The following is a 23,595-nucleotide window of genomic DNA, read 5'->3' as shown; positions in this document are numbered from 1 at the left end:
TGCATGTTAATTGTTAACTGCTCTCTGTGCTGTCATTTACCTCGCTGACATCACCATGACCTGCTCCCATCTGCCCTTCCCAGTCCTCACCTTCCCCTTCCCGTCCCACCCAGCTCTTTCCCTCCCTTTGCTCCGCCCCGCCCCTCCTCCCTGCCCCCTTCCTCGAATCCCTCTGTACCCATGCCAGCCCTCATCCCCCAGCCCTTGCGCAGTTCCCTGCCAAACCCCTCCCTTCCAACCCCTTTCCTCCCTATCTCCCCACCCCCATCCCATCCCAGTTCTCCTTTCTCATCACTACCCCTCTTCCCTCTCTCTCTGCCCAGGCTCCCACCAACTCATTCCCATCCAAACCCTCCCCATCCTTCACACCCTTCCCCCTCCTTCCCCTCCCTCCACAACTGAGGCCAGGTGTGGCCTTTGGAACCCCCACTCCATTATAGGTAAGCTCCCTTTCATCTTTGACCTGTTTCTTTCCCTTTCTCTCCTCTTCCTCACCTCACCGAGACTTGGCTCACCTCGGATGACACGGTCTCTTCTGCTGCTCTCTCCAGCAGAGACCTCTTCTCCCACTCCCTGAGACTCACCGGGAAAGAAGGAGGTGTCGGCTTCCTTCTTGCACCCCAATGTCGCTTTCGCACCATCCCCTCCACTCCACCGAAACTGCCCTCTCAAAGGTCACCAATGACCTCCTTCTTGCCAAATCCAGTGGCTTCTACTCTATCCTAATCCTCCTCGACATCCCAGCTGCCTTCAACACTGTGGACCATCGCCTTCTCCTCAACACCTTATCTATCCCTGGCTTCATGGACTCCGTCCTCTCCTGGCTCTCCTCTTATCTGTCTGGCTATACATTCTCAGTCTCCTTCACGGGCTCCTCCTCCCCCTCCCATCCCCTTACTGTAGGGGTTCCTCAAGGGTCAGTTCTTGGTCCCCTTCTGTTCTCCATCTATACTCACTCCCTTGGTGAACTCATTCGCTCCCACTATCATCTCTATGCAGACGACACCCAAATTTACATCTCCTCCCCTGTTCTCTCTCCCTCCCTCCAGGCTCGTATCTCCTCCTGCCTTCAGGACATCTCCCTCTGGATGTCTGCCTACCATCTAAAACTCAACATGTCGAAGACTGAACTCCTTATCTTCCCTCCCAAACCCTGCCCTCTCCCTGACTTTCCCGTCACCGTGGACGGCACTATCATCATTCCCATCTCACAAGCCCGCAACCCTGGTGCCATCCTTGACTTCATTCTCTCATTCACCCCACACCTCTAATCTGTCACCAAAACCTGCCATTCTCACCCTCACAACATCGCCAAGATCCGCCCTTTCCTCTCCATCCCAAACTGCTACCTTGTTGGTTCAATCTCTTATTCTATCCTGACTGGATTACTGCATTGGCTTCCTTTCTGATCTCCCATCCTCCTGTCTCACCCCACTTCAGTCTATACTTCACTCTGCTGCCCAGATTTTCTCTGTACAGAAATGCTCTGGGCATGTCACTCCCCTCCTCAAAAATCTCCAGTGGCTACCTGTCAACCTACAAATCAAGCAAAAACTCCTCACTCTCGGCTTCAAGGCTTTCCATCACCTCACCCCCTCCTACCTCACCTCCCTTCTCTTCCTTTACAGCCCAGTCCACACACTCCACTCCTCTGCCGCTAACCTCCTCACTGTGCCTCTTTCTCGCCTGTCCCGCCTTTGACCCCTGGCCCACATCCTACCTCTGGCCTGGAACTTAAAGTTATTTCAGTTGAGGGATTTCTTCTGGGCACTCAAAGGCCTAAAATAAAATATTCCTACTCCACAAGGAGCCCCTCACGATGCTGTCACATTTTTGTTTTTAATGGTACCTGTTAAGAGCTTACTATGTGCAATACTAATGACTGGAGTAGATACATGATAATTAGGTTGGACACAGTACATATCCCACACAGGGCTCACAGTCTTCATCCCCATTTTACAGATGAGGTAATTGAGGCACAGAGCAGTAAAATGACTTGTCCAAGATCACACAGCACACAAGTGGCAGAGCTTGGATTTGGACCTGACTTCCAGGCTTCTGCTCTATCCACTAGGCAACACTGCTTCTCTTCCTCCCTTCAAAGCCCTACAGAGAGCTCACCTCCTCCAGGAGGCCTTCCCAGACTGAGCCCCGTCCTTCCTCTCCCCCTCCCCATCGCCCCCGCCCTACCACCTTCCCCTCCCCACAGCACCTGTGTATATGTTTGTACAGATTTATTACTCTATTTATTTTACTTGTACATATTTACTATTCTATTTATTTTATTTTGTTAATATGTTTTGTTTTGTTGTCTGTCTCCCCCTTCTAGACTGTGAGCCCGCTGTTGGGTAGGGACCGTCTCTATATGTTGCCAGCTTGGACTTCCCAAGCGCTTAGTACAGTGCTCTGCACACAGTAAGCGCTCAATAAATATGATTGAATGAATGAATGCTTCTCTGTCAAAGTGCTAGGAATAGGCAAGACTATAGAGTTCAGGAGCAGTAAACATTTACTGACAGTTTCGATCAGCATTGGCATTTGGGCACACTAGGAAGTGGATTTCCTGTTGAAAGAAATCATTAAACCCAACCTTTTGAATTTAACTGTGTTTACTGGGTGGCAAGCTCAGAGAACAAAAAAAAAATCCTTGCTGTCCTTAGTCCTGTTTCCAAAACAGTGGCCCTCACTTCTTATTTTGTTTTGAATCTGAAATTTGAGACCTGTAAGCCAGTGTAAATATTATCAGTGTATACTTAATAAGAAATACCTCTGGAAACCTGAAAAGCTGAAAAGCTTGGTCAAAAAAAAAAAAAAGAAAGCACCCAAAAGACAAAGATCAATTGGAGTTGCTTCTAGCAATCACATTTAAGGCTATATGCATAATTACCCTGCTTCTTCAGGAATGTTGGATTTCTTCAGAGAAAAGCCCCTGAATAATGGTATCATTAATGTAAGATCCCTGAAGGCAGGGATCATGTCTACCAATCAATCAATCAATCAATCGTATTTATTGAGCGCTTACTGTGTGCAGAGCACTGTACTAAGCGCTTGGAAAGTACAAGTTGGCAACAAATAGAGACAGTCCCTACCCAATAGTGGGCTCACAATCTACCAAGTCATTGTATTCTCCCAAACAGTGCTCAACACGCAATAAACACTCATTAAGTGCCATTGATTGATTGTTAGTGGCCTCCTGTTATTGTTACTAAGTGCAGGGATGTCATTTCGTTCATTCATTCATTCATTCAATCATATTTATTAAGCACTTACTGTGTGTAGAGCACTGTACCAAGCGCTTCGGAAGTACAACCATGGATATACATTCTCCAGAAAGGTCCTATCCTCTGCCATAATCCGCAACCTTTCTAACGGTTCTTCCGTTGTCGTTGATATGGTTTCTATCCATCTAGCTGCTAGTCTGCCTCTTATTTTTTTTTATTTTCCCTGGACTTTTCCTAGTGTCTTCTCCAGAGAATTAGCCCTCATTGCAAATTATGCTAATCTAAATCGAGTCATTTGACCTTCCAAAGACCATTTTGGTTAAGTGGCCTCCTAGTGATAGTATATATTAATTGCTCACCTGGTACCTTGCACTGTACTTCCCAAGCACTTAGTACAGTGCTCTGCACACAGTAAGCACTCAATAAATGCGATTGAATGACTGAATGAATGTACTAAGCCTTGGGAAGTACAAAACGGAGAAGTGACACACTTTCTGCCCACAAGGAGTTAACACTCTATTCAGGAACTGCAGACAAAAATAATTGACAAGCATAGTAATCAAAATAAATATTTGAATGTTCTCCTCTCTCATTCAACCCACATATTCAGTCCATCAGCAAATTCTGTCGGTTCTGCCTTCACAACATTGCTAAGATCCACCCTTTCCTCTCCATCCAAACTGCTTCCACATTAATCCAAGCACTTATCCCGGCCCACCTTGACAACGGCATCAGCCTCCTTGCTGATCTTCCTGCCTTTTGTGTCTCCCCACTCCCATCCACATGACATTACGCCGCTTACATACTGAGAAGCAACATGGCTTAGGGGAAAGAGCACAGGCTGGGGGGCCAGAGTTCGTGGGTTCGAATCCTGGCCCCGGCACTTGTCAGCTGTGTGACCTTGGACAAGTTACTTAACTTCTTTGGGCCTCAATTCCCTCATGTGTAAAATGGGGATGAAGACTGTGAGCCCCAGGTGGGACAACCTGATTACCTTGTATCTACTCAGCGTGGCTAGAGAAGCAGCGTGGCTCAGTGGAAAGAGCCCGGGCTTTGGAGTTAGAGGTCATGGGTTCGAATCCAGACTCCACCACATGTCTGCTGTGTGACCTTGGACAAGTCGCTTAATCAATCAATCGTATTTATTGACTTCTCGGAGCCTCAGTTACCTCATCTGTAAAATGGGGATGATGACTGTGAGCCCCATGCAGGGCAACCTGATCACCTTGTATCCCCTCAGCGCTTAGAACAGTGCTTTACACATAGTAAGCGCTTAACAAATGCCATCATTATTATTATTATTATTATTATTATTTACTCCAGCACTTAGAACAGTGCCTGGCACATAGTAAGCACTTAACAAATACCAACATTATTATTATTATTATTCTGCTGCCCAGATCATTTTTCTACAAAAACAGCCAGTCCATATTTCCTTACTCTTCAAGAACATCCAGTGGTTGCCTGCCCACCTCCATGTCAAAAAGAAATGCCTTACCCAAGGCCTTAAAGGAGTTAATCACCATTCCCGCTCCTACATTACCTCGCTGTTCTCCTACTACAACCCAGGCCGCACACTTCACTCCTCTAATTACTACATACTAATTCTACTTCAGTCTTGTCTGTCTTGCTGATGACCTCCTGCCCACACCATGCCTCTGGCCTGGAATGCCCTCTGTCTTCATATCCAACAGATGATGATTCTCCCCACCTTCAAAGTCTTATTAAAAGCACATCTCCTGACTAAGGCCTCGTTTCTTCTTCTCCTACTTCTTTCTGTGTTGCTTTTGCCTGTGGTTTGCATCTTTTAATAATAATAATAAGAAGAAGAAGAAGAAGAAGAAGAATGATAATGATATTTGTTAAGTGCTTACTATGTGCCAATGACTGTTCCAAGCGCTGGGGTGGATACAAGGTAATCAAGTTGTCCCACATGGGGCTCACAGTCTTAATCTTAATCCTCATTTTACAGATGAGGTAACTGAGGCACAGAGAAGTTAAATGGCTTGCCCAAGGTCACATAGCACACAAGTGGTGAAGCCAGGATTGGAACCCACACCCTCTGACTCCCAAGCACATGCTATTTCCGCTAAGCAATGCTGCTTCTCACTCCTTTATTCATCCCTCCCCCAGCCACACATCATCTGTGTATGCAACAATTCATTTATTTATATTAATGTCTGTAACCCCATGTAGACTGTAAGATCATTGTGGGCAGAGAACAGGTCTACCAACTCTGTTGTACTTTCCCAAGCGGTCATTGCAGTGGTCTCCACACAGTAAGTGTCCAATAACTACATTTATTGTTGATTGATTGTTCAGAGATGGAGGACAATTATATGTATATGTGTTGTAACGGTACTGAGTGCCTATTTAAAGGAATGCACTGTACTAAGCGCTTGGAAAGTATCACAGAAACCCAAAACCCATTCCATGCCACGAAGAGTTTACACTTTTAACGGAGGAGAGACGCAGAAATCTTGACCAAATATCATTTTGTCAAAATGATAAGCGGCGTGGCTCAGTGAAAAGAGCCCGGGCTTTGGAATCAGAGGTCATGGGTTTGAATCCCGGCTCTGCCAATTGTCAGCTGTGTGACTTTGGGCAAGTCACTTCACTTCTCTGGGCCTCAGTTCCCTCATCTGTAAAATGGGGATTAAGACTGTGAGCCCCACGTGGGACAACCTGATCCCCTTGTATCCTCCCCAGCGCTTAGAACAGTGCTTTGCACATAGTAAGTGCTCAATAAATACGATTGAATGAATGAATGAATGAATTTTGTTCCAGCGAATACCATTATTGAAAAATTGTGGCCTTGTGTGGAGAAACACAGGCTTTGTCCTCCAACCATCTTTCACCACAGCAGGCTAAAGTCAACCCTGTGTATTTCTTCACCCATCATTCGTTGATTCAATCGTATTTATTGAGCGCTTACTGTGTGCAGAGCACTGTACCAAGTGCTTGGGAAGTACAAGTCGGCAACATCTAGGGACGGTCTCTACCCAACAATGGGCCATCCAACGTGCACTTAATTCCAGATCATTATGCTTTTGACCTGGTAGAATTCCAGAGTGCTACTGAAGGGTCTGGGCCCCAGAGGGTAATGGTCGGACTAAAAATGTGTGTGAGTGAGAGTGTGTGAGCACAGTCTTTAAATAATGCAAATTCTCTTGTCTGATGAACCGCAGAGATGGAAATAAGGCACACAGAAGTGTGCAAGCAAAGCTAATCCACCCTGGAGGCAGATTAAGTTCTGCTTCAATTCTCCCTCTCCCCTCCACACTTGGTGGTGTGGAGCCAGTAGAGGATTGACTCCCTGCCATCCCCTGTGTCTGCAACTCTGCTTACGGCTCTAAGGTTTGCCGTTTTGCAGATGGCTGCATCCAAGACCTATCGTTCAATTATCTCCCCCTCTAGACTGTAAGATCGTTGTGGGCAGGGAATGCGTCTGTTTTTAGACTGTGAGCCCACTGTTGGGTAGGGACTGTCTCTATATGTTGCCAATTTGTACTTCCCAAGCGCTTAATACAGTGCTCTGCACACAGTAAGCGCTCAATAAATACGATTGATGATGTTGTTCTATTGTCCTCTGGCCAGTGCTTAGTACACTGCTCTGCATACAGTAAGCATTAAATAGATTCTGGCAGACTACTATTGACTGAGCACTTACTCTGTGCTAAGCACTATACTAAGCACTTGGGAGTGTACAGTAAAGTTAGTAGACAGGATCCCTGCCCTCAGGGAACTTACAGTCTACCAGGGGAGAGAAACACTAAAGAAATTACATTCATTCATTCCTTCAATCGTATTTATTGAGTGCTTACTGTGTGCGGAGCGCTGTACTAAGCGCTTGGGAAGTACAAGTTGGCAACATATAGAGATGGTCCCTACCCAACAACGGGCTCACAGTCTAGAAGGGGGAGACAGAGAACAAAAAGAAACATATTAACAAAATCAAATAAATAGAATAAATATGTACAAGTAAAATAAATAAATAAATAAATAGAGTAATTAATACACACAAACATATTTACATATATACAGGTGCTGTGGGGAGGGGAAGGAGGTAAGGCAGGGGAGGTGGAGATGGGGAGAAGGGGGAGAGGAAGGAGGGGGCTCAGTCTGGGAGTATACAGTAAAATTAGTAGGCACGATCCCTGCCCTCAGGGAACTTACAGTCTACCAGGGGAGAGAAACACTAAAGAAATTACAGGTAGAGGGATGAAATCGAGTTTGGCTGAGTTTGGAAAGAGCACAGGCCTAGGAGTCAGAGGGTCCGAGGTTCTAATCCTGATTCTGCCACTTATCTGCTGTGTGACCTTGGACAAGTCGCTTAACTCCTCGGTGCCTCAGTTTCCTCATCTGTAAAATGGGGATTCCATACCTGTTCTCCTTCCTACTTAGAATGTTCGTCCCAAGTGCGACAGGGACAGCGTCCAACCTGATTACCTTGTATCTACCCCAGTGCTTAGAACAGTGCTTGGCACATAGTAAGTGCCTAACAAATACCATCATTATTATTATAATTAATACATTATTTTCATATGCAAGGCAGTCTATATCAAACAGAGAGGAAAACGGTGCCTCCAAGCTGGAGAAATCAATTTCAACTCAGATAATAAACTTTTGCCTTAAGTCCTCCACCATGATTCTGGCATGTTGTCAGGTACACTTGAGCAATCAGAAACACTGTAAAATGCAAGAAGCAATTCCTGCTGCTGGCATATTGCTGCTTCCTTTTGGTATGTAACTCCTGTGTTTCTGACGGTAGCTCTGTGAGTCAATTTGTTGTCAAATTGGACTTGATGTCATCTTTGTTTCGTTTTGTGCCAGCAGTCGCCTGGCTGCTGAAGGAGAATTCGGCTGTGGGAAACAGCTACATGTGAAAATGAGGGCTTAATGAGAACGGGGCCTCACAACATTTTAATGGGCTCTTGGGCAAGTCACTTAACTTCTCTGTGCCTCAGTTCCCTCACCTGTAAAAATGTGAATTATGACTGGAAGCCCCACGTGGGACATGGACTGTGTCCAAACTGGTTATCTTGTATCTGCTCCAGAACTTAGCACGGTGCCTGATTCATAGCGCTAAACAAATTATCTATTCATCATTCATTCATTCAGCAGTATTTATTGAGTGCTTACTAAGTGCGGAACACTGTACTAAGCACTTGGGAGAGTACAACAATAAATATATATCATATATTAAGATTGGGGACCTCTTTTCATTCATTCAATCGTATTTATTGAACGCTTACTGTGTGCCGAACACTGTACTTGGAAAGTACAATTCGGCAACAGATAGAGACATTCCCTACCCAACAACGGGCTCACAGTCTAGAAGGGGCAGACAGTCAACAAATCAAGTAGATAGGCATCAATAGCATCAAATTAGATAAATAGTATTATAGATATATACACATCATTAATAAATAGAATAATAAATATGAACAAATATACACAACTAGAGATTCTATGCCAGCTGCAGGAGTTTGGGGATTCCGCATGGATTTTGTTGGTTATTCATTAGAGTCCTGGCACATTTCTTTGGACTTTCTATTTTACCAGTTGACATTTCTTTTTTGATTACGTTTTGTTTGGGCAGATTTTCCTCTCTATCTGATTTTTCAGGTGGAAAATTGGAGGGCGTTTTTACTAGGGAATCATTCCGAAATACTGAGAAAAAGTATGTACACAGAATTTATCCCAGTTCGGGAAAATCAGGTTTTTGTTGTCAGTCAATCAATCAATGATTTATGGAGTGCTTACTGTGTGCGGGGCACCATACTAAGCGTTTGGGAGAGTACAATGTAACAAGAGTTAATAGACATGGTCGCTGTCCACAGTGAGCTTTGCAATCAATCAGTGTTATTGACTGAGCACTTACTTTGTGCAGAGGACTGTAATAAGCGCTTGGGAGAGTCCAAGGGCATAGTACAGTGCTCTGCACACAGTAAGCACTCAGTAAATAGGATCGAATGATTGATGCACCACAGTTGAGTAGGTCGACCTGATCTCTGCCCACATTTCAGGGTATAATTACGGGGTCATTGAAGAAGGAGTGGCCATCTGCTTTGGGATAAACCGGTAGAGTTCAAACGATGGGATTTCAGCTCCCAAAGGTTTGCCACTGAAAATACCGAGAGTGTCAAGGCGAGCAGGTGAAGGCGGGGAAGGTGAACGGATCCAGAAAATGCTTAAAGAAATGATGTGTTTTTGGTCAAACGGTATTCTGAAAGTTCAATTTTAGGAAGGTATATTCTCAGAGAGGACTGAAGAAACCGAAGTGTATTCATACCGTAAAACCCAAATCCCATACCCATATTAGAGAAGCAGCATGGCTCAGTGGAAAGAGCCCGGGCTTTGGAGTCAGAGGTCATGGGTTTGAATCCCGGCTCCACCACATGTCTGCTGTGTGACCTTGGGCAAGTCACTTAACTTCTCTAAGCCTCACTTACCTCATCTATAAAATGGGGATTAAGACTGTGAGCCCCACATGGGACAACCTCATCACCCTGTATCCTCCCAGTGCTTAGAACAGTGCTTTGCACATAGTAAGCGCTTAACAAATGCCATCTTTATTATTATTATTATATCCAGAGTTTGATGTCTTGTTTTTTGCTCTTTGATCAACGCTATCCCCTTTCCTATTTGTCAGTCTCAGCTTCATCAGGGTCGGTTAGGTGAGGATTTCCCAACTAGGTCAGCTACAGCTTCCTCTGGGCCCGGAGAAGGAAACTTGGAAGAAAAATGTAAACAGGTAGACTGAAAGTGATGCACACTTATTAAAAGATACACTTTCCGTTTGCATTCTAGATTCCTAATACAAACTGGTTTGGTGGAGACGTGGAAAAGATTGTGATGCGAACTAAACTATTGTTATGATACTTTGTGTCTGCGTGTGCCTCTTTTTGTTTGCTTGTAGTATGCTGATTTATTATTAACTGTTTTCAAAATTAAATATCCAGGGTGGAATTTAGGTTTTTGTTATAAAAGCAGGAGAAAAAGGAAAGATTTCATTGCTGAATTGGCAGGTGTCAGTTTGGGCGTAGAAAAGCCCCACATTAGAAGTTGATAAATAATTTCTTAGTACAATGAAGTGGTCCTTTTTTCCAAATGCAGAGAATTCTGGAATCTCTCTCCAAGGAGTGAGTCTGAGGGCAAATCCTTAATGAGCTGCAGCTCTCAGAGTAACTGGGAAGGAGCTGATTTTGCTACTCTTACAACAAAGATTACATTTCTTTCCCCTCACCATCCCCATTTCCAAAATTAGCACTTTACCATTCCACTGAACTGTTAGACTATAATATTTTGGGACTTCACTGTGGCATTTCATGTAATTTCTTCATTTTCTCTCCTATGAAAGAGCAGAATTCTCTTTGTTACTCCATTTGTAGCTTTTTGACCAAGCTGAGTCTTCTGTCTCCCCCTTTTAGACTGTGAGCCCACTGTTGGGTAGGGACTGTCTCTATGTGTTGCCAATTTGTACTTCCCAAGCGCTTAGTACAGTGCTCTGCACATAGTAAGCGCTCAATAAATACGATTGATTGATTGATTGATTGGGAATGGTGTTCTGTCAATAAAAGTAAGATTAGAGAGTGTGAGGGGCAGTGCCAGGCTGTGGGTATTTAAGTGCAGGGGCAAGTCGGGTGGGGAAACACCTTATAGAAAACGTGGCCAGAAAGCTGTTCCTCTTGGAGCTCTTTTGGCAAGAGAGAGAGCAACAAATCAGTGTTATCACGCTGCTTAATTTTACTACCCATGTCATAAGATTGCCCAAAGTTACTAACAGGAACCTCTAATAGGCTCTCTTTTCTAATTCATTAATCATGAATGTTGCATGAAGCTTTTAAGAATATGTGTTTTCATCTCTCTTTGGGTGTTTGGAATTATTTCCCAAAAGGAGGGTAATAGCTCAGTTGTCACGTTTTCTTCTTTCCATCTTATCTCTTAGGGCCCAGGAAAATATTTAAATCCCACCCAAGCGGATTTACAACTCTTATTTTCAGTGTTTTTTTTAAATCTCATGTCTGATGTAGGAGGTTTTGACAGGGTGCCCATTTATTAGGAAGATTTGAGGTTTCAATTTCCACATCTCTAGGGCCCACTGATCCAATTAGAAGAATGTTTTGCTTTTTCTTGTAAGTGCAAAGTGTCACTTTATAAGCTGTATTTAATAAGGTTTGGTCATTTTACCTAAAAAGCCTTAGGTTTCATTTGGTGGGATTGCCCATTTTGCAGTTAGTAGTTTCTTCATTCTTCATTCAGTCATATTCATTGAGTTCTTACTGTGTGCAAAGCACTGAGAGTTAAAATTTCAACCTGCCAAACAGTGGCCTATTGTTGGAGAGCCTGTTTTTTTAATCAATTAATCGATGGTCTTTATTGAGTGCTTCCTGTGGGCAGCACACTGTACTAAGCGTTTGGGAGAGTACAGTACAACAGAGTCGGTTGTACTGTAGACATGCCCCCCTCCAACAAGGAGCGTACAGTCTAGAGGGAAAGACAGACATGAAAATAAAGAAATGAATGAATAAACAAATTATGAATTTGTACGTAAGTGCTTTGGGGCTGAGGGTGGGGTGAATATCAAGTGCATAGATGATGCAGAAAGGAGAGGGATTTGGGGAAAAGAGGGCTTAATATCCTTAAAAATCCTGCAAATCCAAGTCCTGTCTAAATAGTTTTGAACAAAGCATTATTTTATTTGACAGATATGAGAAATAGTTCAAAGAATTACCCAAGGTGGTTCAGTTTTTGAGTCCCTGGAACCATAGTTCCCCTCCCAAGCACGACATCTCTTGTCCATTCTTCACCCGGCATGTTTTCAGCTTATGAGACGAGTAGGTTCAGTGGTTGGGATTAGTTGTGTGCCTTTTCCTGGGAAAAATGAGAATCTCTCAAATCCAATAGTGTAGTAAGTCCAGCTCCAATAGAGCGGAAATGTCTTATAAACTCTTCAGTGGTAGGTCATAATGAAGTGGAAAGATAAGCCCCAATTTTTTAAAATTGCTAAATGATTTTTTTCCCTCCCTGCTATTTATTCAATTGCCCAATTTTGCTGCTACCAATGAACCCAACTGCCGAAAGAATCATTTCCAATGTTGGAGAGGCTCCCCTCCGCCATTTGTAGATTTTGCCGGGTTTTTTAATATTCTTTCTGCTGAAATGACACTGCACAATGCATATGTATTGAAATGACGCAGTCTTCACTGTTTTGCAACTTTTCCTTTCTAAAAAATGATTTTTTTTTTGGTCGGGTGAGTTCTATTGTGGTGAAGCAACATTCATTTTGTAGTATGATCAGAAATTCACTGCCATTGGGTTCTCCAGGAAGGCCAGACTTCCCTGTAGTGACTCAGTTTGAATTTTCAAGGAGCAAAGGACTATGGGGAAAAGTTGATTTTTTCTCCATTCCATGAGAAATATGTTCTTACAAAATCTCAGTATGCTCAGAACATTTCCCTTTACTTTAACCATTCTAATACGTCATTTTTACCAGGACTATTTTCTTATCCCAACACATCATCAATTTGACTATAATGATTTATGGATTGAACGTTAGTAATAATTGAAATCATTGGAATGTTCCTTTTGTAAAATACTCCTCTGGGCCATCAATCTTACAAAAGTTCTCCCAAACAGTTTTCAACTTCAAAACTGGAAACACCTCCGAAATAACATATTGAATATTGTAATACTTGGAAACTGAGTACTACAATCCCATTACCGTTTTTAGTGTGACGGTGTTTTCACCTTTCTGGAAAAGGTGTAAGATTTGTTAGGTTCCCCAAGTGGATTTCCAAAATTATTAAACTGTAGTTTGATCTTGAGGGGATTTTCCTTACCAAAGCACAAATCACCTGAGTTTTTTTTTTAATCTATCAGTCAATCAATCAGTGGTATTTATTGAGCTCTTACTGTGTGCAGAGCACTGTATTAAGCACTTGGGAGAGCACAGTGCTGGCCCAATGGAAAGAGCACCAGCCTGGGAGTCAGAGGACCTGGGTTCTAGTCCCATTTCTGCTACTTGTCTGCTGTGTGACCTTGGGCAAGTCACTTACCTTCTCCACTCCGCAGTTACCTCATCTGTAAAATGAGGATTAAGCTGTGAGGTACACGTGGGACAGGGACTCTGTCCAACCTGATTAGCTCGTATCAACACCAGAGCTTAGTTCAGTGCCGGGCACATAGTAAGCGTGTAACAAATATTTAAAAAAAAACCAAAACAGAGTTGCTAAGACAGGCTAGCAGTTAAATTTATAATGAAAACGACATAGTACTTGAAGGTGCCATTTCAGATCTTTAGTTTAGGTCAAGTGCAATTGCAATTATCCCATCTCCCTGCTGCTTTCTACTACTTAGCTATCACCTTCATCGCCAGAAAGACTTCTATTCACTGCACACTCTACCTAAATTAATTGCAAAAAATCAAGTTTCTCAAAGTTTAGGAGAAGTCCATACTGAGACCTTGTTCTTTAGAGAAGCAGCGTGGCTCAGTGGAAAGAGCCCGGGCTTGGGACTCAGAGGTCATGGGTTCTAATCCCGCTCCGCCACTTGTCAGCTGTTTGACTTTGGGCAAGTCACTTAACTTCTCTGTGTCTCAGTTACCCGATCTGTAATATGGGGATTGACTGTGAGCCTCACCTTGTAACCTCCCCAGAGCTTAGAACAGTGCTTTGCACATAGTAAGCGCTTAGTAAATGCCATCATTATTATTATTATGTATCTGAATTTTTTTTCCCTCAGAGAAGTGGGTTCTCGTCATTTTGCAGAAAGCATAAAGAGTATAAAGGGTACAAATCTGCAGAAGGGAGAGGGAGCAGGGGTGATCAAAAGATTAATTTGAGGGTTTTTTTTTTTAACACGTATGAATTGCTGTTTCTTTTTGTCTATCCATGGGAACTCTGTTGTATAAGGATTCACTTTCTCTTCCCATGAGCTGCTGAAACTTGAACAAGTAATGACTGGATTTTCTTTTTCCAGGCCGCTCAAATCGTTCTGATCTCGCTGTTTGAACTGAACACTCCCGAGTTTACCATGTTACTTGGTGCCTTGCCCAAAACATTCCAGGACGGGGCCACTAAGCTTCTACATAACCACCTCAAGAACTCCAGCAACACCAGTGTGGTGAGTGACTTGAGCTGCTCTTCTTCGGGAAACCCATTGGGAATTTTCCAGCCAAATGGTTATTTCAGGGAAACCATTGAAAGCCTCCTCTTGGGCTGTCCGTGATCTGGTAATATTAGCTTTTCTTTATGGGCTGGACAGATTGCCTAAGTTGCTCTCCCCCTTCCCTTCCCTTCTCTGCACCCGCTTCCCTTTACTCCCTTCTCTTAAACACAGGCTTAATCCTCCTGTAGATAGACACCGTCACATCTCTAAAGAGACCAAAAAGCGAGTGCTATGTAATAATAATAATAATAATTGTACTAATTGGTAAGCACTTACTACATACCATGCACTGTCCGTAGCACTGGAGGAGATACATTCATTCAATCGTATTTATTGAGTGCTTACTAAGTGCAGAGCACTGTACTTATTTACTGTATTGTACTTATTGTACTTATTTACTGTATTTATGTATTTATGTACTGTATTTATTGAGCACTTACTGAGTGCAGAGCACTGTACTAAGCGCTTGGGAAGTACAAGTTGGCAACATATAGAGACGGTCCCTACCCAACAGTGGGCTCACAGTCTAGATACATGGTAATGGGGTCCCACATAGGGGCTCACAGTCTAAGAAGGAGGAAGGACAGGTATTGAATCCCCATTTTGCAGCTGAGGGGAGAACTGAGGCCCAGAGAAGTTGAATTGATGTGCCTACAGCAGATATGTGGCAGGACTGGAGATTAGAGCCCAGATCCTCTGATTTCCAAGCCCGTGCTGTTTCCACTAAGCCACACTGCTTTCCTTCTACCTCAAATGATTGGGAGTATTGTGAAGAGTCCTTGAGATGGTCAGGCTGGAGTTGTGATATGTGTCTCGAGCCATTCCTGGTCACGTGGCCAAAACCCACCATCAATCAATCAATCAATCAATCGTATTTATTGAGCACTTACTGTGTGCAGAGCACTGTACTAAGCACTTGGGAAGTACAAGTTGGCAACATATAGAGACAGTCCCTACCCAACAGTGGGCTCACAGTCTAAAAGGGGGAGACAGAGAACCAAACCAAACATACTAACAAAATAAAATAAATAGATAAAATAAATAGGAGGAATCCTCTTCAAATACAGGGCACGACTCTCTTTCCCCCGGCTAATATATCAATCGTATTTATTGAGCGCTTACTATGTGCAGAGCACTGTACTAAGCGCTTGGGAAGTACAAATTGGCAACATATAGAGACAGTCCCTACCCAACAGTGGGCTCAAAGTCTAAAAGGGGGAGACAGAGAACAAAACCAAACATACTAACAAAATAAAATAAATAGAATAGATATGTACAAATAAAATAAATAAATAAATAAATAGAGTAATAAATATGTACAAACATATATACATATATGCAGGTGCTGTGGTGAAGGGAAGGAGGTAAGATGGGGGGGATGGAGAGGGGGACGAGGGGGAGAGGAAGGAAGGGGAAGGCGGAAGACTCCGTAGAGGAGAAGCCAATAGACAAAGCAGCGTGGGCTAGAGTTAAGAACACTGGCCTAGCAGTTAGGGGACCTGGGTTCTAATGTCAGCTCCACTGCGTGACCTTGGGTAATCCATCAATCACTGCGTGACCTTGGGTAATCCATCAATCAATCAGCGGTATCGAACAGTCAGTCATTTATATTTATCGGGCGCCTCCCGTGTGCAGAACACTGTTTTTAATGCTTGGGAGAGTACAGTAAACAGAGTTGGTAGGCGCAGTTCCTGCCCTCAAGGAGTTGACAATCTCATGAGAAGCATTGTGGTTTAGTGAAGAGCCCGGGTTTGGGAGTCAGAGGCCATGGGTTCCAATCCTGGCTCCTCCACTTGTCTGCGGTGTGATCTTGGCCAAGTCACTTCATCATCATCATCATCAATCGTATTTTTTGAGCACTTACTATGTGCAGAGCACTGTACACTTTTCTGTGTACACTTCACTTTTCTGTGCCTCAGTTCCCTCATCTGTAAAATGGGGATTAAGACTGTGAGCCCCATGTGGGACAACCTGATTACCTTGTATCTACCCCAGCGGTTAGAATAGTGCAGCATGGCTCAGTGGAAAGAGCATGGGCTTTGGAGTCAGGGATCATGAGTTCAAATCCCAGCTCTGCCAATTTTCAGCTACGTGACTCTGGGCAAGTCAACTTCTCTGTGCCTCAGTTACCTCATCTGTAAAATGGGGATTAAGGCTGTGAGCCCCCCGTGGGACAACCTGATCACCTTGTAACCTCCCCAGCGCTTAGAACAGTGCTTTGCACATAGTAAACGCTTAATAAAAGCCATTATTATTATTATTATTATTATTAACAGTGCTTGGCACATAGTAAGTAATAATAATAATAATGGCATTTATTAAGCGCTTAGTACGTGCAAAGCACTGTTCTAAGCGCTGGGGAGGTTAACAAGGTGATCAGGTTGTCCCCCGGGGAGGCTCACAGCCTTCACCCCCATTTTACAGAAGCAGCGTGGGTCAGTGGAAAGAGCCCGGGCTTTGGAGTCAGAGGTCGTGGGTTCAAATCCCGACTCCACCAACCGTCAGCTGTGTGACCTTGGGCGAGTCGCTTCACTTCTCTGGGCCTCAGTGATCTCATCTGGAAAATGGGGATAGTGCTTAACAAATACCATCATCTGGAAAGTGCTTAACAAATACCATTATTATTATTATTATAATTATGAAGTCACATACCTTCTCTTTGCCTCAGTTTTCTCAGCTGTAAAATTGGAATGAAGTATCAGTTCTCCCTCCCCTAGGCTTTGAGCCCCGTGTAGGACAGAGACTGTCCAACTTAATTATCGGGTATCTACCTCAGCACTTAGTACAGTGCCTGGCACCTACTATGCACTTCACATATATCATTATAATTATTATTGATATCAATATTAATATTACTAAGAATTAAACCCTCTTTTCCCCAGCTCACCCTCCCTTCACCGCCAACTATGCACTTCAATCTGTGATATTTGATATTCACCCCAACCCCAGTCCCACAGCACTTATGTACATGACCGTCTCTATATGTTGCCAACTTGTACTTCCCAAGCGCTTAGTACAGTGCTCTGCACACAGTAAGCGCTCAATAAATACGATTGGATGAATGAATGAATATGTAGAAATTACATATTATAAATTATTTATTCATATTCATATTGGGAAGCAGCATGCCGTAATGGATAGAACATGAGCCTGGGAGTCGGAAGGTCATGGGTTCTAATCCTGGCTCTCTCATTTGCCTGCTGTGTGACCTTGGGCAAGTCACTTCACTTCTTTGGGCCTCAGTGACCTCATCTGGAAAGTGGGGATTGAGACTGTGAGCCCCAAGTGGGACAGGGACTGTGTCCAACCCGATTTGCTTGTATCCACCCCAGCGCTTAGTACAGTGCCTGGCATATAGTAAGCGCTTAACGAATACCATAATAATAATAATTACTATTATATTATTATCTGTCTCCCCCTCTAGACTATAAGCTTGTTATGGGCAGGGAACATTTCTGCTAATTCTGTTGTATTGTACTATCCAAAGCGCTTAGTTCAGTGAGCTGCACCGTAAACACTCAACAAATATGAGTGGTTGATAGATTGAATTCATTTCATCCTCTGCCCTTCCCCACCCAGTTTCCATCCGAACAGCGATGGGACCACACAGAACAGACTTTTCTATCTCCTAATTTCCCTCCAGTGCAAATGTTGATAAGCAGAACAGTCATTCAGTTGTATTTATTAAGCGCTTACTGTGTGCAGAGCACTGTACTAAGCACTTGGGAAAGGACAATACAACAATAAACAGTGACATTCCCTGCCCACAACAAGCTCACAGTCTAGAGGTGGGGAGAAAGACTGAAATACAAATAAATAAAATGATAGTTACATATGTAAGTGCTGTGGGTCTGGGAAAGGGCGGAAGGGCAAAGAGATCAAGTCGGGGTGATGCAGAAGGGAGTGGGAGATGAGGAAAAGCGAGGTTTAGTCTGGGAACAGTGATTTGTTTGGTTGCTTGTCTCCCCCTTCTAGGCTGTGAGCCCATTGTTGGGTAGGGACCGTCTTTATGTTGCCGACTTGTACTTCCCAAGCGCTTAGTATAGTGCTCTGCACACAGTAAGCACTCAATAAATACGATTGAATGAATAAATGAATTGAAGGGGAGGGAGACAGTGAATTGGGGCTGACCTATAGGTTGGATCATTCCCGATGTTGTTGGCCAAGAACACACGTTGACCCACAGGTGCCCAGGCCATATTTATCATCAGAAAGTTATTGATAGTCATTCATTCAGTCATTCAGTCATATTTATTGAGCGCTTTCTGTGTGCAGAGCACTATACTAAGCTCTTGGGAAGTACAAGTCGGCAACATATAGAGGCGGTCCCTACCCAACAACGGACTCAAGTGCCGCGTCCCATCAAGGGCATGCTGTCAAGGCATACCAGCTTCCAGGGTGTAGCCTGCTCTCTCTGATTTCTTTAACTCTCTTGTTGCAAAGTGGGGTTAAGAAAGCATCCCATTTTTATAAGGTGGGACACTTAGTTCTTCTAAAACCTGAAGGTTGCATTCTCGCGAAACCCCGCATTAAGGATGACTCAATTTGTAGTACTCACTGTGCTTGCCACTGGACAGGTGGAGATGCTTAGGTAATCAGACCATTTCTTCCTTGCTCTTTCTCAACCAGTTTTTTTGAATGGTATTAGTTCAGTGCTTACTCTATGCCAGGCACTGTTTATTCAATCGTATTTATCGAGTGCCTGCTGTGTGCAAAGCTTTGTTCCAAGTGCTGGGGTAGATACAAGCTGATCAGGTCGGACACATTCCCTGTCCCGCATGGGGCTCACAGTCTTAAACCCCATTGTACAGATGAGGTAGCTGAGGCCCAGAGAAGTTAAGTGGCTTGCCTAAGGTCACACAGCAGACAAGTGGTGGAGTGGGGATTAGAACCCGGGTCCTCCTGACTCCTAGGCCTGTGCTCTATCCACTAGGCCACTCGGCTTCTCAGTTCCTTTTTTGCTTTCTGCCAAAGGGCAAATGCCAATTTGATTGTCTGTTGTCCCCTCTAGACTGTAAGTTCCTTGTGGGCAGGGATCATGTCTACCAACTCTGTCATATTATACTTTCCCAAGCGATTGATTCAGTGTTCTGCAGAGTAAGTGCTTAATTAATACCATCGACTGACTGAATGTAAATGAGATAATAGTGGATCACTTCCATAGCAAAATGATATGCTTATATTTGTTGTTTTTAAAACTGTCCTGTTTGAAAATGGCATTGTTGGTGGCAATCCTGTTGAGATGCACTAGTATCGATGAAATAAGCAAAATTAGGACATGCAAACAGACAGTTGTGAGATGTATAAGAATCGCCAACTTGTACTTCCCAAGCGCTTAGTACAGTGCTCTGCACACAGTAAGCGCTCAATAAATACAATTGAATGAATAGCAGCGTGGCTTAGTGGAAAGAGCCCGGGTTTGGGAGTCAGAGGTCGTGGGTTCTAATCTAGTCAGCTGTGTGACTTTGGGCAAGTCACTTAACTTCTTTGTGCCTCAGTTTCCTCAGCTGTAAAATGGGGATTAAGACTGTGAGCCCCATGTGGGACAGTCAGGTGACGTTCTGTCTCCCCCAGCGCTTAGAACAGTGGTTGGCACATAGTAAGTGCTTAACAAATACCAAAATAATAATAATAATAATTATTATTATTATTATTATTATTAATGTGGGGTGAATAAAGAGTGCACTTGGATTTGCACTGTTTATTCACCCCATCTTTAGCCCCACAGCACCTACATACGTATCTGTCATTTATTCATTCATACCAATGTCTGTCTCCCCCTCTAGACTGTAAAGTTTGTTATGGGCAGGGAGTGTGTCTACCAACTCTGTTGTATTGTGCTCTCTCAAGTGGTTAGTACAGTGCTCTGCACACAACAGACAATCAGTAATGTTTATTGAGCCCTTACTGTGAGCAGAGCACTGTACTAACCACTTGGGAAAGTACAATATAGCAGACACGTTCCTTGCCCGCAACGAGCTTACAGTCTAGAGGGGGAGACAGACATCAGTATGAGTAAATAATAATAATAATGATAGCATTTATTAAGTGCTTCCTATGTGCTGGGAAGGTTACAAGGTGATTAGGTTGTCCTACGGGGGGCTCACAGTCTTCATCCCCATTTTACAGATGAGGTAACTGAGGCACAGAGAAGTGGTCCAAAGTCACACAGCTGACAAGTGGCGGAGCCGGGGTTTGAACCCATGACATCTGACTCCAAAGCCCGGGCTCCTTCCACTGAGCCACGCTGCTTCTCCAGTAAATCAATTACAGATATGTACATAAGTGCTGTGGGGCTCAGTAAGTGCTCAATAAATAGCGCTGGTTTGACTGATTGATTTGTTGTTTACATGTACCTTCCTCCTGCTATATCATCCAGGGTGTTATAGAGTGCCCCATCTCACGGTGCTTTGTCTGTTTTTTGACCCAGGGCTCTCCCAGCAACACCATTGGCCGAACTTCCTCACGCCATTCCAGCAGCCGGACCAGTCCGTTGACCTCACCTACCAACTGTTCCCATGGAGGCCTGTCGCCCAGGTAAAATAGTTGTCCCCAGCGAGAAAGCTTAAAGCTACCTCAGCGTCCCACCTGGCTCCAGATTTCATTATACGATCAGTTGCTTCTAATTGTCCATCCCGCTCCCACAGGGGTGGGTTTTCCATATGGATACTTAGCCTACGTCCCCGTTGCGATATTTCAGTATCTCGGCAGCTCACCCAGAGCACCAGAGAACAGTTTGTCTGTGTGTCTGCCTCCCCCAAATCCGAGATCTGTCCTCTGTGGACTTTCACTCTGAGGCAAGATGTGGCAGTGTTGTGATTTTGAAACCTCACTGGAGGGAAACCATTAAGGCTTCAGGTCTGTTGGGTGGAAGTCGGGCTAGGATACCCAACTCTCCTGTGACTGTGTTGCAGGGGCTTCGAAAATCCTACTCAGTCAGTCAGTCAGTGGTATTTCTTGAGCTGTTACTTGTTTACAGAGCACTGTACTAAGTCCTGGGGAGGGTACGGTATAACAGAGTTGGTAGACACGTTCCCTGCCCACAATATTCTACCAATAAACCGCAGTGGGAGACAGACTAAATATCCACGAAACCGAATGGCAAGGGAGTAGTGATGTTTGCGGTCGATCAGTAGTACTTAGTAAGCACATACCCTGTGCAGAACAGTTCCACTAAGCACTTGGGAGAGAACAACAGAGTTGGCAGACCCTCTCCTTGGCCTCAAGGAGCTTCTTATCCAGATGGCGAGACAGCAACTAAAATAAATTGTGGGCTTCCAACATAGCGGATCAGGCGGGCTTTGTGGGGAGCTCCATCCCAAAGGCTCATATACCTACCACTCTTACCGCTCTTTTCCTGTTTCCACAACTCCCAGAGCAGAAGTCAGCCGAGCGGCCAAGTCTCAGCAGATTGTGTTCTAGTTTTTTGGGTTTTTCTTTGACCCTCCCGAGGATCTCACCTGTTACTAGACAAAATGAACTCCTTCCAGAGATGTTTATGCATGTGGGCCTGTCAGGACCTCCCCGAGTATGGTTAAGTCCGGCCGTCGTAGTTGGGGAGCGGCTGGGAGTTAGAAAACGCTGCCGACATCTTGCCGGACTTTGCTTATGCTTGGGGTGGTGGCCATCGGGGGCTCGTTCGGCCTCGTGGGCCCTGCAGGGTCGTTTTCCCCATCAGTCACACCTTCTTCAAATTCCAGGGATGCGTGTGTGTGTGTCTGTGTATGTGTGTGTGTGTGTGTGTGTGTGTGCGAGCGCATGCATACGTGTGTAAAATTTGTACACATCTATAGAGCTATTTTGCTATATCGAGAGATAGCTATATGCATGTATTTAGCTCTCTATAAAGTTAATTCATTCATTCATTCAATCGTATTTATTGAGCACTTACTGTGTGCAGAGCACTGTACTAAGCGCTTTGGAAGTACAAGTTGACAACATCTAGAGACGACCCCTACCCAACAACGGGCTCACAGTCTAGAAGGGGGAGACAGTCAGCGAAACAAAACATGTAGACAGGTGAATGCACACAATATATAAATACACATGAACAGTGTATACACACAGGCTAGCCTATATATAGCACCCATATATACATATATGTGTGTGAGTGTTTGTGTGTGTGTGTGCATACGTGTGTACATATATACATACATATATAAGCATATACAGGGTAGAACATGCTGAAATTCCGAGACCTAGCACCCGATCCCAAGAAGACCAACTTTCTGTGGGCCACTGAGGAGTCGCCATTTGAAAACAAAGGGAAGGTGACAGACAGAGTGGTGATATATCCCATAACTGATTGGGTGGACAGTCACCTTTCTATTCTCAGGCAAGATGGCAGTCAATCAATCAATCGGTGGTGTTGATTGAGCGCTTACTATGTGCAGAGCCCCGTACTAAGCCCTCACTGCACCACCCAAACTCTTTATTCTTGACCGTCTGGGATGTCAGCTATCCAATTGTGGATCATCTCCATCTCTTGGGCGGGCTTACCAGAGCCCAGCCTCCTGCTGATTGCCTCCCGTTGATGACCGTATGGTTTGGCTGAGCGATCGTCCCGTCTCCCCCTCCCTCATCCCAATCTCTTCCCAACCCCTGCGTAAATCCCAAAGTAGAGGCAAGGGGCCACTGTCAACTCCTGTCTGAACCCTGTCCATGGCCCTATCTTTTTCTGTCCATCCCAAGGGATCAGGGAGCTGACTGGAGCTAATGAGAGGCCAAAAACAAGTTTTTTAATCTTGTTGCAAAGAACAAGCAAACTGCTTCCGCTCCCCAACAGACTTAGTTGATAGAACGGAGGACTGTCCAAAAGCAGGAACCATTTTATTCTTGCATGGTGGAGTTTCTTGTCGGAAATACGACTGTTTTGGACCCATAACCAGCAAGAAATTAGAAGTGTAATTTATCCTTTGCACACAGTTGTGCCTCGGTTAGGTATGCAGAGTGTGAAAACTAAATGGTTTTAGGTATATGGCAGAGGAGTCACCATTTGAATACAAAGGGAAAGAAACAGACGGGATAGTGCTCTATCCCATAACCAAATGATTGGACGGTCGCCTTTCGGAGACCTCTATTCTCGGCTGTATGAGCCTCAGGCAAGGTGGCGGAATTGCACAGGTGCAGTCAATCAATCAATCAGTAGTATTTGTTGAGCACTTACTATATGCAGAGCCCTTTACCAAATGCTTAACCACAC

The 23,595-nt window shown here is 44.2% G+C and overlaps 1 protein-coding gene across 22 annotated transcripts in view; it reads left to right on the top strand.

Moving 5' to 3' along the window:
- The window catches only part of CLASP1 (cytoplasmic linker associated protein 1), a 442,952-nt gene that overhangs the window by 337,487 nt on the left and 81,870 nt on the right, over positions 1 to 23,595 (top strand). For all 22 annotated transcript variants that reach the window (XM_038747595.1, XM_038747592.1, XM_038747590.1 and 19 more), the window contains 2 exons: positions 14,205 to 14,348; positions 20,824 to 20,930. In XM_038747595.1, coding sequence (XP_038603523.1) covers positions 14,205 to 14,348; positions 20,824 to 20,930 — 251 coding nt within the window. The remainder of the gene's footprint in view (positions 1 to 14,204; positions 14,349 to 20,823; positions 20,931 to 23,595) is intronic.

Source organism: Tachyglossus aculeatus, chromosome 1 (assembly GCF_015852505.1).
Source record: "Tachyglossus aculeatus isolate mTacAcu1 chromosome 1, mTacAcu1.pri, whole genome shotgun sequence".
NCBI lineage: Eukaryota > Metazoa > Chordata > Mammalia > Monotremata > Tachyglossidae > Tachyglossus > Tachyglossus aculeatus.
The sequence above is the reverse complement of the archived record's forward strand: the minus strand, read 5'-3'. Positions and strand labels throughout refer to the sequence as shown.